The sequence below is a fragment of the Lucilia sericata genome, unplaced genomic scaffold, assembly GCF_015586225.1.
Source record: "Lucilia sericata isolate MDLA Ls3-8-SP2 unplaced genomic scaffold, ASM1558622v1 Contig000349F_arrow, whole genome shotgun sequence".
In the NCBI taxonomy this organism is placed as follows: Eukaryota; Metazoa; Arthropoda; class Insecta; order Diptera; family Calliphoridae; genus Lucilia; species Lucilia sericata.
In genome coordinates, this window is record NW_023994369.1 from 46907 (window position 1) to 64816 (window position 17910).

At 32.7% G+C, this 17910-nt stretch overlaps 1 protein-coding gene across 1 annotated transcript in view; it reads right to left on the reverse strand.

Annotated features, from left to right (window-relative positions):
• Positions 1 to 11114: 11114 nt before the first annotated feature.
• Positions 11115 to 17910, reverse strand: part of LOC119603951 — a 28798-nt gene continuing 22002 nt past the window's right edge. The window contains 3 exon segments of the mRNA XM_037956255.1: positions 11115 to 13544; positions 13600 to 14225; positions 16204 to 16582. Coding sequence (XP_037812183.1) covers positions 12346 to 13544; positions 13600 to 14225; positions 16204 to 16582 — 2204 coding nt within the window. The 3' untranslated portion in view covers positions 11115 to 12345.

The following is a 17910-nucleotide window of genomic DNA, read 5'->3' on the forward strand; positions in this document are numbered from 1 at the left end:
GACTAGACTATAGACTAGACTATAGACTAGACTATAGACTAGACTATAGACTAGACTATAGACTAGACTATAGACTAGACTATAGACTAGACTATAGACTAGACTATAGACTAGACTATAGACTAGACTATAGACTAGACTATAGACTAGACTATAGACTAGACTATAGACTAGACTATAGACTAGACTATAGACTAGACTATAGACTAGACTATAGACTAGACTATAGACTAGACTATAGACTAGACTATAGACTAGACTATAGACTAGACTATAGACTAGACTATAGACTAGACTATAGACTAGACTATAGACTAGACTATAGACTAGACTATAGACTAGACTATAGACTAGACTATAGACTAGACTATAGACTAGACTATAGACTAGACTATAGACTAGACTATAGACTAGACTATAGACTAGACTATAGACTAGACTATAGACTAGACTATAGACTAGACTATAGACTAGACTATAGACTAGACTATAGACTAGACTATAGACTAGACTATAGACTAGACTATAGACTAGACTATAGACTAGACTATAGACTAGACTATAGACTAGACTATAGACTAGACTATAGACTAGACTATAGACTAGACTATAGACTAGACTATAGACTAGACTATAGACTAGACTATAGACTAGACTATAGACTAGACTATAGACTAGACTATAGACTAGACTATAGACTAGACTATAGACTAGACTATAGACTAGACTATAGACTAGACTATAGACTAGACTATAGACTAGACTATAGACTAGACTATAGACTAGACTACTATAGACTAGACTATAGACTAGACTATACTATAGACTAGACTATAGACTAGACTATAGACTAGACTATAGACTAGACTATAGACTAGACCACAGACTAAACTATAGACTTTATTCACATTATTTTTCATAAGAGAGGCGCATAGTCCATGTGAAATTAATATTAATGAATGGTGAGTTTCTTTAAAACCTGTAATCATAACTTAACATCTAATAGAAAACGTAAGCAGTTAGCAACACCTTTATAATTGACTTCAATTGAAACGTTAACTACAGCAATACATTATAATTAGAGAGGCCTTACATTGTCACGCCTTTAACACCCCAACATTTTACTTACACATGTCTGTCCTTCTGCCTTTTAATAAATCATTAAACAATTTTCATAGTTTTTGTATAAAAAATAACTTTTTTTTTGGTTTTTATTTAAATCTTTTATGGTTTTTTGTTTTTTAAGTTTTTATAAATTTTGAGTAACTTAATTAATAAATTTGACTTAATATTAAATTTTGCGAAATTTGTACATTTGTAAAACAATTGGGGAAAAAAACAATAATTGAAAACTTTTAATTTATTTGAAAGGGTTTAAATAAACTAAAACTTAATTATATGTGTATTTATATAAAATTAACATGGGTATGAGTATAAAAACAATATTAGCAAGGACTAGATAATAGAGTTAGGTGTTAAATTAAAAAAGTAAAGAATCCTTAAAAACAACTTAACAGGGCAAATTATAGTAAAATATTTTTTAAAAAACAAAGTTTAGTGGACAAGACTGGTCTTGGAAATGGTTGTTAGTTGTTAGTCTAGAGCATAGGCTAAACTGCAGTCTAGATTATCGTCTTTACTCTAGACTAGAGTATAGATTAGATTATAATCTACAGTATAAACTAGACTCTAGTCAAAAGTATATACTATACTTTAATCTAGAGTATAGAATAGACTAGAGGGCAGACTAGACAATAGTCTATAATGTAAACTAGATTATAATCTAGAGTATAGACATCACTATAGTCTAGACTATAGACTAGGTTGTAGTCTAAAGTACAGACTATAATCTAGTACTAAATAGAGACTAGACTGTAGATTATAGAATAGACTCTAGCCAAGAGTATAGACTAGACTCTAGTCTAAAGTATAGACTATTATCTAGTCTAGAGTATAGACTGGACTCTAGTCTACAGTTTAAACTAAGTTCTAGTCTGGAGTATAGACTAGACTCTAGTCTAGAGTGTAGAATAGACTCTATTCTTGAGTATAGACTAGACTCTAGTCTATAGTATAGAGTATAGACTAGACTCTAGTCTACAGTATAGATTAGACTCTAGTCCAGAGCAGAGACTAGACTAGTCTAGACTACAGAATATACTCTAGTCTATACTACAGAATAGACTTTAGTCTAGTCTACAGAATAGACTCTAGTATTAAATATAGACTTTACTATATATTATAGAAGAGACTCTTGTCTAGAGTATAGACTAGACTCTAGTCTATAGTATAGAGTATAGACTAGACTCTAGTCTACAGCATAGATTAGACTCTAGTCCACAGCAGAGACTAGACTAGTCTAGACTGCAGAATATACTCTAGTCTATACTACAGAATAGACTTTAGTCTAGCCTACAGAATAGACTCTAGTATTAAATATAGACTTTACTATATATTATAGAAGAGACTCTAGTCAAGAGTATTGACTAGACTCTAGTCTAGAGAATAGACTAGACTCTATCCTAGAGTATAGTCTAGAGTCTAATCTATAGTATAGACTAGACTCTAGTCTAGAGTACAGACCAGACTCTAGTCTAGAGTATAGACTAGACTCTAGTCTAGAGTATAGACTAGACTCTAGTCTAGTCTATAGTATAGACTAGACTCTAGTCTAGAGTATAGACTAGACTCTAGTCTAGTATAGAGTATAGACTAGACTCTAGTCTAGAGTATAGACTAGACTCTAGTCTAGTCTAGAGTATAGACTCTAGTCTAGAGTATAGACTAGACTCTAGTCTAGAGTAACTAGACTAGTCTAGAGTAGACTAGACTCTAGTCTAGAGTATAGACTAGACTCTAGTCTAGAGTATAGACTAGACTCTAGTCTAGAGTATAGACTAGACTCTAGTCTAGAGTATAGACTAGACTCTAGTCTAGAGTATAGACTAAACTCTAGTCTAGAGTATAGACTAGACTCTAGTCTAGAGTATAGACTAGACTCTAGTCTAGAGTATAGACTAGACTCTAGTCTAGAGTATAGACTAGACTCTTGTCTAGAGTATAGACTAGACTCTAGTCTAGAGTATAGACTAGACTCTTGTCTAGAGTATTGACTAGACTCTAGTCTAGAGTATAGACTAGACTGTAGTCTAGACTAGGCTCTAGTCTAGAGTATAGACTAGACTCTAGTCTAGAGTATAGACTAGACTCTAGTCTAGAGTATAGACTAGACTCTAGTCTAGAGTATTTACTAGACTCTAGTCTAGAGTATAGACTAGACTCTAGTCTAGAGTATAGACTACAGTCTAGTCTAGAGTATAGACTAGACTGTAGTCTAGACTAGGCTCTAGTCTAGAGTATAGACTAGACTCTAGTCTAGAGTATAGACTAGACTCTAGTCTAGAGTATAGACTAGACTCTAGTCTAGAGTATGGACTAGACTCTAGTCTAGAGTCTAGAGTATAGACTAGACTCTAGTCTAGAGTATAGACTAGACTCTAGTCTAGAGTATAGACTAGACTCTAGTCTAGAGTATAGACTAGACTCTAGTCTAGAGTATAGACTAGACTCTAGTCTAGAGTATAGACTAGACTCTAGTCTAGAGTATAGACTAGACTCTAGTCTAGAGTATAGACTAGACTCTAGTCTAGAGTATAGACTAGACCCTAGTCTAGAGTATAGACAAGACTCTTGTCTAGAGTATAGACTAGACTCTAGTCTAGAGTATAGACTAGACTCTAGTCTAGAGTATAGACTAGACTCTAGTCTAGAGTATAGACTAGACCCTAGTCTAGAGTATAGACTAGACTGTAGTCTAGAATATAGACTAGACTCTAGTCTAGAGTATAGACTAGACTCTAGTCTAGAGTATAGACTAGACTCTAGTCTAGAGTATAGACTAGACTCTAGTCTAGAGTATAGACTAGACTCTAGTCTAGAGTATAGACTAGACTCTAGTCTAGAGTATAGACTAGACTCTAGTCTAGAGTATAGACTAGACCCTAGTCTAGAGTATAGACAAGCCTAGGCTCTAGTCTAGAGTATAGACTAGACTCTAGTCTAGAGTATAGACTAGACTCTAGTCTAGAGTATAGACTAGACTCTAGTCTAGAGTATAGACTAGACCCTAGTCTAGAGTATAGACAAGACTCTTGTCTAGAGTATAGACTAGGCTCTAGTCTAGAGTATAGACTAGACTGTAGTCTAGAGTATAGACTAGACTCTAGTCTAGAGTATAGACTAAACTCTAGTCTAGAGTATAGACTAGACTCTAGTCTAGAGTATAGACAAGACTCTTGTCTAGAGTATAGACTAGACTCTAGTCTAGAGTATAGACTAGACTCTTGTCTAGAGTATAGACTAGACTCTAGTCTAGAGTATAGACTAGACTCTTGTCTAGAGTATTGACTAGACTCTAGTCTAGAGTATAGACTAGACTCTAGTCTAGAGTATAGACTAGACTCTAGTCTAGAGTATAGACTAAACTCTAGTCTAGAGTATAGACTAGACTCTAGTCTAGAGTATAGACTAGACTCTAGTCTAGAGTATAGACTAGACTCTAGTCTAGAGTATAGACTAGACTCTTGTCTAGAGTATAGACTAGACTCTAGTCTAGAGTATAGACTAGACTCTTGTCTAGAGTATTGACTAGACTCTAGTCTAGAGTATAGACTAGACTGTAGTCTAGACTAGGCTCTAGTCTAGAGTATAGACTAGACTCTAGTCTAGAGTATAGACTAGACTCTAGTCTAGAGTATAGACTAGACTCTAGTCTAGAGTATTTACTAGACTCTAGTCTAGAGTATAGACTAGACTCTAGTCTAGAGTATAGACTACAGTCTAGTCTAGAGTATAGACTAGACTGTAGTCTAGACTAGGCTCTAGTCTAGAGTATAGACTAGACTCTAGTCTAGAGTATAGACTAGACTCTAGTCTAGAGTATAGACTAGACTCTAGTCTAGAGTATGGACTAGACTCTAGTCTAGAGTCTAGAGTATAGACTAGACTCTAGTCTAGAGTATAGACTAGACTCTAGTCTAGAGTATAGACTAGACTCTAGTCTAGAGTATAGACTAGACTCTAGTCTAGAGTATAGACTAGACTCTAGTCTAGAGTATAGACTAGACTCTAGTCTAGAGTATAGACTAGACTCTAGTCTAGAGTATAGACTAGACTCTAGTCTAGAGTATAGACTAGACCCTAGTCTAGAGTATAGACAAGACTCTTGTCTAGAGTATAGACTAGACTCTAGTCTAGAGTATAGACTAGACTCTAGTCTAGAGTATAGACTAGACTCTAGTCTAGAGTATAGACTAGACTCTAGTCTAGAGTATAGACTAGACTCTAGTCTAGAGTATAGACTAGACTCTAGTCTAGAGTATAGACTAGACCCTAGTCTAGAGTATAGACTAGACTGTAGTCTAGAATATAGACTAGACTCTAGTCTAGAGTATAGACTAGACTCTAGTCTAGAGTATAGACTAGACTCTAGTCTAGAGTATAGACTAGACTCTAGTCTAGAGTATAGACTAGACTCTAGTCTAGAGTATAGACTAGACCCTAGTCTAGAGTATAGACAAGACTCTTGTCTAGAGTATAGACTAGGCTCTAGTCTAGAGTATAGACTAGGCTCTAGTCTAGAGTATAGACTAGGCTCTAGTCTAGAGTATAGACTAGGCTCTAGTCTAGAGTATAGACTAGACTGTAGTCTAGAATATAGACTAGACTCTAGTCTAGAGTATAGACTAGACTCTAGTCTAGAATATAGACTAGACTCTAGTCTAGAATATAGACTAGACTCTAGTCTAGAATATAGACTGGACTCTAGTCTAGAGTATAGACTAGACTCTAGTCTAGAGTATTGACAAGACTCTAGTCTAGAGTATTGACTAGACTCTAGTCTAAAGTATTGACTAGACTCTAGTCTAGAGTATTGACTAGACTCTATATATAGACTGGAATCTAGACCATTGTATAGACTGGACTCTAGTCTAGAGTATAGACTGGACTCTAGTCTAGAGTATAGATTAGTCTAGAGTATAGCTTAGAGCCTTCCGGTAGGGGAATTTCCAAAACCTTTGTCCATGTCTACTTTTATTTTCTTATTTAGTTTTCTATATATTTCTTTAGTTTTATTTTGGTTTTTGTTTTCAAATTAACTATTATTTCTTTTACGTTACTTTTAACTTTTTCTTTTTTTATTATATTGTTTTAAATTTAATTTAACTATAAATTTATTTGGTTATTAGTTTTCTTTATAAGTTTTTGACGTTTTATTTTGTTTTCTGTCTTCAATCTGCTTAATAGGTTTTACTTTAGTATTTTTGGGCATTCTTTCTATTCATTTAAATATTGGTCTATAAAATTGTTTATATTTTTTAAGGGGGGATTATAGGATTTTTTAACTTTTTCTTTTATAATGTTTGTTAAAAATGTTTTAAATTTATAAACACAATTAATAAATATTTTCTTTCAATAATATAGTTGATTTTCTTAAGAAAAACTTAGTTTGATTTTTCGTTTTAAATATTTGTTTAATTGTTAGTTTATCTCTTTTTTTTTTGTTTTGTAACAAATTGGCTAAACAAGAAAATTATTTTGTTTTTGTTGGTTTTTCTTTAAATTAAAATTATATAAATATTTGTTTGTTTTAAAAATATGGAACAAGCTTAAGCTAAATTAATGTTTATTTAGTTGTTTTTTATAAAATTTTAATAATATTGAACATAAAATTAATAACTTGAACTAAACATGTGTTTAAAAAAGCGTAATTATAATGTTTGATTTTTTGTAATTCATATTTAGTTAAATATGGAAATTGTTGGAAATAAGTACAAAGGTTAATAAAGTTTGTAAAATAGTTTAGACTAAACTGTACACTAGAACCTAAAGTCTAAACTATAGACTTTATTCAAATGTCTAGTGTACGCTACACTTTAGTTTAACTTATATTTCTGAATTTATTATAAACTATAGAACAAATATATAGACTAGATTCTAGTCAATAGGTTAGACTAGATTCTAGTCTATAATTTAGAATATATTCTAGTCTATAGTTTAGACGAGAATCTAGACTATAGTTTAGACTTTTGTCTAACTAAAGTGTCTCTAGTTTAGACTAGCTTCTAGTCTCTAGTTTAGACTAGCTTCTAGTCTATAGTTTAGTCTAGATTCTAGTCTATAGTTTAGACTCTATTCTATACCATAGACTAGGCACTAAACTATAGACTAGACACTAGTCTAGATTCTAGTCTTAACTATAGACCAGAATATAGTCTAAATTTTAGATTAGAATCTAGTCTAAACTATAGACTAGCACCTAGTCTAGATTATAGATAAGAATCTACTCTAAACTATAGACTAGAATCTAGACTAAACTATAGACTTGAATCTAGTCTAAACTATAGACTGGAATCTAGTCTAAACTATAGATTAGAATCTAGTCTAAACAATAGACTAGAGTCTAGTCTAAACTATAGACTAGAGTCTAATCTAAACTATGGACTAGAGTCTAGTCTATACTATAGACTAGAGTCTAGTCTATAGTTTAGACTAGCTTCTGGTCTATAGTTTAGTCTAGATTCTAGTATATAGTTTAGACTCTATTCTATACTATAGACTAGAAAATAGTCTAAAGTATAGACAAGACACTAGTCTAAACTATAGTCTAGATTCTCGTCTAAACTATAGACTAGAATATAGTCTAAATTATAGACTAGAATCTAGTCTAAACTATTGACTAGAATCTAGTCTAAACTATAGATAAGAATCTAGTCTAAACTATAGACTAGAATATAGTGTAAATTATAGGCTAGAATATATTCTAAACTATAGACTAGTATCTGATCTAGTCTAAAGACTAGAATCTACTTTAGATTAGAGTCTATAGTTTAATCTATAGACTAGACTCTAGTTTAATCCATAGACTAGACTCTAAACTATAGACACTAGTCTAAACTATAGTCTAGACTCTTGTCTAAACTGTAGACTGGACTCTAGTCTAAACTATAGAGTAGACTCTAGTTTAAACTATAGAATATAATCTAGTCTAAACTAAAGACTAGAATCTAGTTTAAACTATAGACTAGACTGCAGTCTAAACTATAGACTAGACTCTAGTTTAAACTATAGACTAGACTCTAGACTAAACTATAGACTAGACTCTAGTTTAAACTATAGATTAGAATCTGGTCAAAACTATGGACTACACACTGGTCTAAACTATAGACACTAGTCGAAACTATAGTCTAGACTCTAGTCTAAACTGTAGGCTGGACTTTAGTCTAAACTGTAGACTATGATCTAGTCTAATTTCTAGAATCTAGTCTAAACTATAGACTAGAATCTAGTCTAAACTATAGGCTATAATATAGTCTAAACTATAGAATAACCACTAGTCTAAACTATAACCTAGACTCTACTCTAAACTATAGACTAGACTCTTCTCTAAACTATCGACTAGACTAGTCTAAACTATAGGCTAGACTCTACTCTAAACTATCGACTAGACTAGTCATAACTATAGACTAGACTCTAGTCTAAACTAAAGACTAGACTCTAGTCTAAACTAAAGACTAAACTCTAGTCTAAACTAAAGACTAAACTCTAGTCTAAACTAAAGACTAGACTCTAGTCTAAACTAAAGACTAGACTCTAGTCTAAACTAAAGACTAGACTCTAGTCTAAACTAAAGACTAGACTCTAGTCTAAACTAAAGACTAGACTCTAGTCTAAACTATAGACTAGACTCTAGTCTAAACTATAGACTAGACTCTAGTCTAAACTATAGACTAGACTCTAGTCTAAACTATAGACTAGACTAGACTCTAGTCTAAACTATAGACTAGACTAGACTCTAGTCTAAACTATAGACTAGACTAGACTCTAGTCTAAACTATAGACTAGACTCTAGTCTAAACTATAGACTAGACTCTAGTCTAAACTATAGACTAGACTCTAGTCTAAACTATATAGTAGACTCTAGTCTAAACTATATGTGGTTATTATGTGGTTATTATAATGAAGCTTTTTGTTTGCTTTAATTAAATATTTATTCAAATATAAATTTATCAATTGATTGATTACACATACTTCTTTATATATATATTTTTTTTTTCACTTGTTACTTAGATTTTATATTTGGTGTTAATGCTGTTTAATAAATTTTGAAAAATTTTGAAAATAATTAAAATTGAAATAATAATTTTTTAATAAATTTAATGTCAGCCTTAATTTTTTTTGTGTGTGAAATCAATTTTAAGAAATAAATAAAAAATTTAAAATTAAATATTAAGAAAACAAAGACTACCAGGTCTAGGGTTAAATTGTCAAAAATAGAGCTTTTACACCAAAATATTTTCTACTTCTTTTACGGTAGCAGTTTAATACGTAATACTTTATTGACCTTAAGTGTAGTTTTACCAAAAATTTTATTTTAAACTTAAATTTTTTTTTATAAATATTTATATTTTTTTGAGAATTTGGAATGTTTTTTTTTTTTTTAATTTTTTTAAATTATTTAGGATTTCTTAATAATGTTGTGTTTTTTTCTTATAATTAATTATTTCTTAATGTTTAGATGAGAAAAAAATACAATTATTTGTGTTTTTTAAGGCAATTTTTACATGTACGCAAAATTTTGGTTTGAAATTTTGTTTTTTTTTTTATCAAATTTAAGATTTTATAAAGATTATACAACTTTTATTTGTTTATAATATAAATTGTTTATTAATTTGTATTTTTTTGGTTTTATTCATATTTTTAAATTAATTTTATATACAGAATTAAATGTTAAAATAAGTTTGGCAAAAATGGAGTATTTTATAGAAACAATATTTGGATTTAAATTATAATTTCATAACATTCTTTTAGTTCAAAAGTCTATAGACATGATTATAGTCAAGATTATTGTCGAAGGACTATAGTTTAAACTTTAGTCTTACTCTATGGCTTAAACTATAGGCTTTAGTCTGAACTATAAGACTAGGCTATAGTCTGGTCTATATTTTGACTAATCAATAGTTCAGGCTATAGTTCGGTCTATATTTCAGAATATAGTTTGGTCTATAGTTCAGACTATAGTCTGGTCAATAGACCAGACTATAGACTAGTCTATAGTTCAGAAGAAAGACTATTTTATTGTTCAGACTAAGACTAGTCTACTGTTCAGGCTAAAGTCTGGTATCTAGTATAGAATATTGTTTGGTCTATAGATTGGACTATAGCCTGCTCTATAGTTCAGACTTAAGTCTTGTCTATAGTTCAGATTATAGTCTGGTTTCTGGTTCAGACCATAGTCTGATCTAGACGTCAGATTATAACCTATACTATAGTTCAGTCTATAGACAAGTCTATTGTTCAGACTATAGTCTAGTCTATAGTTCAGATTATATTCTAGTCGTTAGTTTAGACTATAGTCTTGTCTATAGTTTAGACTATAGTCTAGTCTATAGTTCAGACTATAGTCTAGTCTATAGTCTAGTCTATACTTAAGACTAAAGTCTAGTCTGTTGTTCAGACTCAAATCTGTTGTTCAGACTATAGACTAGACTGTAGTCTAGTCTATAGTTCAGACAGTAGTCTAATCTAATCTAGACTATACTACAAACTATAGTCTAGACCGAGTTTAGACTATAGTCTACACTATAGTGTAATCTATAAGCAGTTCAATCTATAGTCTAGTCTACACTTCGGATTATGGACTGGTTTATTTGCTAGTCTGTAGCCTTGCCTCTATTCTATAGCCAATGCTATTCTAGTCTATAGTCTAATCTATAGTCTCCCTGTAGTCTCGTCGTCTTACAGACCAAACTCTAGGCAATAGTCCAGATTCTTGCATAGACTACAGTCCATATTCTAGTTCAGTGTGTTACCCAGACTTTTGTCTAGTCTATAGTTCAGATTATAGGCTAGTCTATAGATCAGACTTTAGACTTTAGTCTATTGTTCAGGATATAGTTTGGTCTCTAGTTTAGAATATTGTTTGGTTTATAGTTCAGACTATAGGCCGGTCAGTAGTTCAGACTATAGACTAGACTATAGACTTGTCTATAGATCAGACTATAGACTTGTCTATTGTTCAGGCTATAGTCTGGTCTGTATATCAGAATATTGCTTGGTCTATAGTTCAGATTATAGTCTGCTCTATAGTTCAGACTTTAGTCTGGTCTATAGTTCAGACTATAATCTGGTTTATGGTTCAGACCATAGTCTGGTCTAGACTTCAGACTTTAACCTATGATATAGTTCAGAAAATAGTCTAGTCTATGGTTGAGGCTATAGTCTAGTATATAGTTCAGACTATAGTCTAGTCTATAGTTCAGTCTATAGTCTAAACTTATGACTAAAGTCAAAATTCTTGTGTATTCTCTAGTCCAGATTCTAGCCTAGTTTACAGACCAGACTTTAGGCAATAGTCCAGACTCTTGTTTATACTACAGTCCAGTTTGTTGCTCAGACTTTAGTCTAATCTAAAGATCAGAATCTTGTATATATTTCAGACTATAGTCTTTGCTATAGTCCAGACTCTAAACTATAGCTTTGTGTACAGTTCAGACCACAGATTTGCCATTAGTTCAGAATATATTCTGATCTAGTCTATAGCCCAGACTCTAGTCTGATTTGTTGCCCAGACTATAGCCTATAGTCTAGTTGATGATCCAGACTATACTAAAAAGGTGAGAATATAGCTTAGTCAATAGTTCAGACTCTAATCTAGCCTACAGTTCGTATTCGATACTATAATTCACACTAAAGTCCAGTTTACTCCGTTTTAGAGTCTCGTTTATTGTTCAGACTACAGTCTTGAGCCTTCAATTTAGAATCTTTTTCGTGGAATGTCTATTAAATCAAAATAACAACGATCCAGGAATATTTAGTTCTTTAGCTTATATATTGTTTAACGTTATTCCTTATAAATCAAGTTTAAATTTAAAGATTATATTTTACATATACAAATATTTATAACTTTACTACGAAACCTGATAATCTAGAGATATTAATAAAATGAAAAAGTACTATTTTGTGAATGTGAGATATTTTTTTGTTAAAGATATAAATACAAATATTTGATATAACATACCTAGTTTAGTATTATATACAAAATATGAATAATCATATTTACATATGATATTCATATTGAGCCGACCGAGAACGTCTAGCACCCGAATACCAACGATAGGGCAGCTGTTGCTGCTGCTGTTGTTGGTGTAGCTGCTGTTGTGGCTGATGCTGTAGTAGAGGAGATGTTAGACCAGCTGGTATTAGATGTTGGGTATTAAGGGAGAGGGTACTGGAACGAGCTCCCGGACTACGAGCTAATTGTACCCTTAAATTGGCAAAACCCTGCTAGGATGAGGGAGAGGTAGAGGAACCCGAAATGTCAGCTGTATTGCGCCTTGACAAACGTCTACTATAGAGGGCCAAAGATTTGTGGGTAGAAGAAGAGCTATGGGGATTATTAAGTCCCCCCGGACTACTGGCATCTAGATAGGCCTCTGGACTAAAGCGCACACGACTGTGTGAAGAAATCGAACCCTCTTTGGCACTTAGATACGAACTATCATCACTGGTATAAGAATCGGGTGGTGTGGGATTAGTGGGTGTACTATTGGCGGTACCCGTAGTAGTGTTGGTATTATTTGTGGGTAAAGGTATAGCCGAAACAGAACCAGTATTAGCAGCTCCGCTACCATTTAGAGGAGCACCATTGGGCGTTTTATAATTATTGTACTTTTTCAAAGAGGAACGCAATTTTGTACCCACACCGCTGCTAAAAGACAAGGCATTCGGATCAAAAGGCAAACTATCGGGTCGTTCGGGCATTAGGCGCGGTATGGAGGAGGGTTTGTGAGCATGAGTAGGCGCCGGTGAGGGAGGAGAAGTTTTCATGTTAATCGGTGACATGGGTGTTGAACGGGAACGTGTATATATTGTGCGTTGCGGGGTATTATGCAGAGGCGTACCTTCACCTCTGCGATACTGATATAAGGGTTTGTGCAAAGGACTAACATTAAATGGAAGATTTTCATAGTCCCGCATACGATTGAGCGTGGAAATTTCATTGCGTGTATTGGTCATAAAACGATTCGCAGGTTTGGGTGAACTTTTATACAGTTCCTGTTTAGTGGGTGGCGGTACGGCTCCCGTAGGAATTCCTGTTTCCCTATAGACTCCTCCTACTCCTCCATAATCGCTGTTAAGAGGCAAAGCCATGCTATTGTATTCATACTGTTGATTGAGCGCCTCATCATAGTCTAGGCTAAAGCCCTGATTGTAATTGGAATTATTGGATATAGTAGAGGGTGTACGTCTGTGTCCGGCCGCTGTTACCCCCATTTGTGGTACACGTGGAGGTGGTGTTCTCACCACTGGCGGTGAGGCATGATGCTGCTGGGGTGCTGGCGGTGGCGGAGGTTGTGGATCATAATTATAATCATAATAGTTGGGCAAACGATGATTATAATCATAGGAATAGTCTGGATAGGACTTACAATCTCTTTCATAGGTCATTTGATGCTCCGGTCGATAGGGAAAGTAATTGGAGCCTAAAGAGTTTAAAATATACAAACATGTTCTGAAAACTTCTATTTTTATACTTACCCAAATAACCTGCTCTATGGGCCCCTGCTCCATAGGCACCTCCATCATTGGAAAAGCTAGGACCGTTTCTCAAATAATCCTGTGGCGCATACATAGGTGGCTGACCACCACCACACATACCCACCTGGCCGCCCAAATGAAATCCTCGAAAAGCCTTATCTATTGGCAGATTATCTTCCTGTTCGGAATATTCTAAGTTTTCCGTAAACGATGAAGTACTGATTTTACGTCTAGGTGAAGGCGTTGGTGGTTGGGTATGACTACCCAACGAGGAAGACAATATACCCGAAGTATTATTCGTGAAATTTGATCCCAAACCACTGGTGGTTGTAGTCGATATAGTTGAAGGCATTTTGCGTATCTGTTGCTGCATCATCGGCTGAGGATGATGATAGTGTTGCGGTGTTGGTGGTTGTGTTACCGACTTCGTGTATTGCGGCTGGGGTATGTGTGATTGTTGCTGATGATGGTGGGGGAATTTATTAAATGCTGTTGTTATATTGTCTGCGACATTTTGTGAAGATTGCTTGTTGGATTGTTTGGTGTGTGGTAGCGGAGAATCGGTATTACGTCTAGGCGAATCGGGAGCGTCAGATGGTTCGTAGGTGAGAGAGCTTAAGGCGGTTCTGGAAAGTTAAAAAGAAGTGGAGAATGTAAATTAAAAAACCGACTAGACTAAAAAACCGAATAGACTAGACTATAGACTAGAGTATAGACCAGAGTATAGACTAGACTATAGACTAGACTATAGACTAGACTGTAGACTAGACTATAGACTAGACTATAGACTAGACTATTGACTAGACTATAGACTAGACTATAGACTAGACTATAAACTAGACTATAAACTAGACTATAGACTAGGCCATAGACTAGACTATAGACTAGACTATAGACTAGACTATAGACTAGACTATAGACTAGACTATAGATTAGACTATAGACTAGACTATAGACTACAGTATATACTAGAGTATAGACTAGACTATAGACTAGACTATAGACTAGACTGTAGACTAGACTATAGACTAGACTATAGACTAGACTATAGACTAGACTATAGACTAGACTAGACTATAGACTAGACTATAGACTAGACTATAGACTAGACTATAGACTAGATTATAGACTAGACTATAGACTAGACTATAGACTAGACTATATACTAGACTATAGACTAGACTAGACTATAGACTAGACTAGACTAGACTAGACTAGACTATAGACTAGACTATAGACTAGACTATAGACTAGACTATAGACTAGACTATAGACTATAGACTAGACTATAGACTAGACTATAGACTAGACTATAGACTAGACTAGACATAGACTAGACTATAGACTATAGACTAGACTAGACTAGACTATAGACTATAGACTAGACTAGACTATAGACTAGACTATAGACTAGACTATAGACTAGACTATAGACTAGACTATAGACTAGACTATAGACTAGACTATAGACTAGACTATAGACTAGACTATAGACTATACTATAGACTAGACTATAGACTAGAGTATAGACTAGACTATAGACTAGACTGTAGACTAGACTATAGACTAGACTATAGACTAGACTATAGACTAGACTATAGACTAGACTATAGACTAGACTATAGACTAGACTATAGACTAGACTATAGACTAGACTATAGACTAGACTATAGACTAGACTATAGACTAGACTATAGACTAGACTATAGACTAGACTATAGACTAGACTATAGACTAGACTATAGACTAGACTATAGACTAGACTATAGACTAGACTATAGACTAGACTATAGACTAGACTATAGACTAGACTATAGACTAGACTATAGACTAGACTATAGACTAGACTATAGACTAGACTATAGACTAGACTATAGACTAGACTATAGACTAGACTATAGACTAGACTATAGACTAGACTATAGACTAGACTATAGACTAGACTATAGACTAGACTATAGACTAGACTATAGACTAGACTATAGACTAGACTATAGACTAGACTATAGACTAGACTATAGACTAGACTATAGACTAGACTATAGACTAGACTATAGACTAGACTATAGACTAGACTATAGACTAGACTATAGACTAGACTATAGACTAGACTATAGACTAGACTATAGACTAGACTATAGACTAGACTAGACTAGACTAGACTATAGACTAGACTATAGACTAGACTATAGACTAGACTATAGACTAGACTAGACTAGACTATAGACTAGACTATAGACTAGACTATAGACTAGACTATAGACTAGACTATAGACTAGACTATAGACTAGACTATAGACTAGACTATAGACTAGACTATAGACTAGACTATAGACTAGAGTACACTATAGACTAGAGCACACTATCGACTAGACTATAGACAATACTATTGACTAGACCATAGACTAGAGTATAGACTAGACTATAGACTAGACTATAGTTTATAGTCTACCCTACGGACTAGCTTATAGACTAGACTATAAACTGGACTATAGATTAGAATACAGACTAGTTATAAACCTGACTATAGACTAGACTAAAGAATAGACTATATTCCAGATTTTAGATCTGGCTATCGGGCGAATTGATCTATTCCACACTCACCTATTCCGATTGCCAGTACCATGATAAGTATTCGCCGCAAATCGCCGATCTTCTCCCACTTTCGGTAGTTCCATATCCATGGGAGCTTTCAAAGCGGGTACATCACTCAGCAGTGTAGGATGAAAGGGTGAAACATTTGACATGCGTACATCATAGCCCGCAGCTACACCCGCCAAAAGAGCCGCCATATTGTACAGTAAAACTTCGATTACTGACAGCTTAGGTTTGCGTACAGCATCACCCGCATATAAAGTGGGCATGGGAATGTTGGAAGTAAAACGACTTAATAAATAAGGATTTGGAGACATTATAGGAAGATTTGGACCACCGCCCGGTAATGTGTGGATAGGAGAACACCAATCTTCTTTGGTATTATAGCCTTTTGGAACAGGAGGCAGCATTTAAAGTTAAGAAAAAGAAAAATCAATACAATTTTGTTGTAAAATTAAAAATTTCATTTATTAAATGTTTTGTTTTTTTTTTTGGCCTTTACCCAAGTATTTGTTTTCTTTTAGGGGGAATGTAGGGGAAAAGGTTATAAAATAAAACCAGTGTTTTGATTATTTTTTTAAGTTTTTTTATTTTTGTTGTTTTTTTTTAGTATTTTTTTGTGTAAAATTTTATAAAATTTTTCTTTCGTTTTATTTTGTTTAAATCGTTGTTGTTTTTTTTTTTGTTGTTTTAGGTTTAAATATGGAATATTTTCTCTTTTTTTTTATAAATTTAAAATTGTTAAAAATTATAAAAAAATTACTTAATTTATTAAAATAAAATAGTAACTAAAAATTAATTGAATTTTATTTTAAAAACTAAGTAGTAAAACTACCATTTAAATAATATAAATAATATAAAAATAATAATAATATTAATTTAAATAAAAAAAATTAATTTAAACAAAAATAAACATAAAAAAATATCAGCACTTTATAAGACTTTAAAAAAATTTCGTTACAAACAAAATTAAAAAATCTTGATTTTAAATAATACACAAAAATTATAAAACATATTTTTTTTTTCACTTTAATAATAATCACAGTTTTTCTTTAACAAAAATTAAAAAATTTAAACAAAAATTAAAAAAATATATTGATACATGATTTTAAAAAAAGAAATATTGCAAATTAAGTTTTGAATTTGAAAATTCATAATTGCCATATTTGAAAAAGAAATAAAAAAAAGATAATAAAATAAATTAGAATAGAATAAACAAAATAAAATAATACAGTTTTATTAAAGTTAATAATAAACAAAATAAACAAATTTTAATAAATAATCGTTTGTAATCAAATACAAAATATAAAAAAAAATTAAAAGAAAATTTAATTTTTAGAAAACTTTGTAAAAGAAACTGAAGTTTAAGCAATAAATTAAAATAATTTTGAGCAAATTCTAGTTAATTTCTATAGAATAGAGACTACATTCTAGTTTAAAGAATAGACTACATTCTAGTGTAAAGCATAGTTCACATTCTAGTCTAAAGAATAGACCACATTCTAGACTAAAGAATAGACTACATTCTAGTCTAAAGAACGGACCACATTCTAGTCTAAAGAATACATTCTAGTCCTAAGAATATACTAGTTTCTATTCTATATAATAGACTAGTGTCTAGTCTATATAATAGACTAGTGTCTAGTCTATAGACTAGACTAGTGTATAGTCTATAGACTAGACTAGTGTATAGTCTATAGAATAGACTAGTGTATA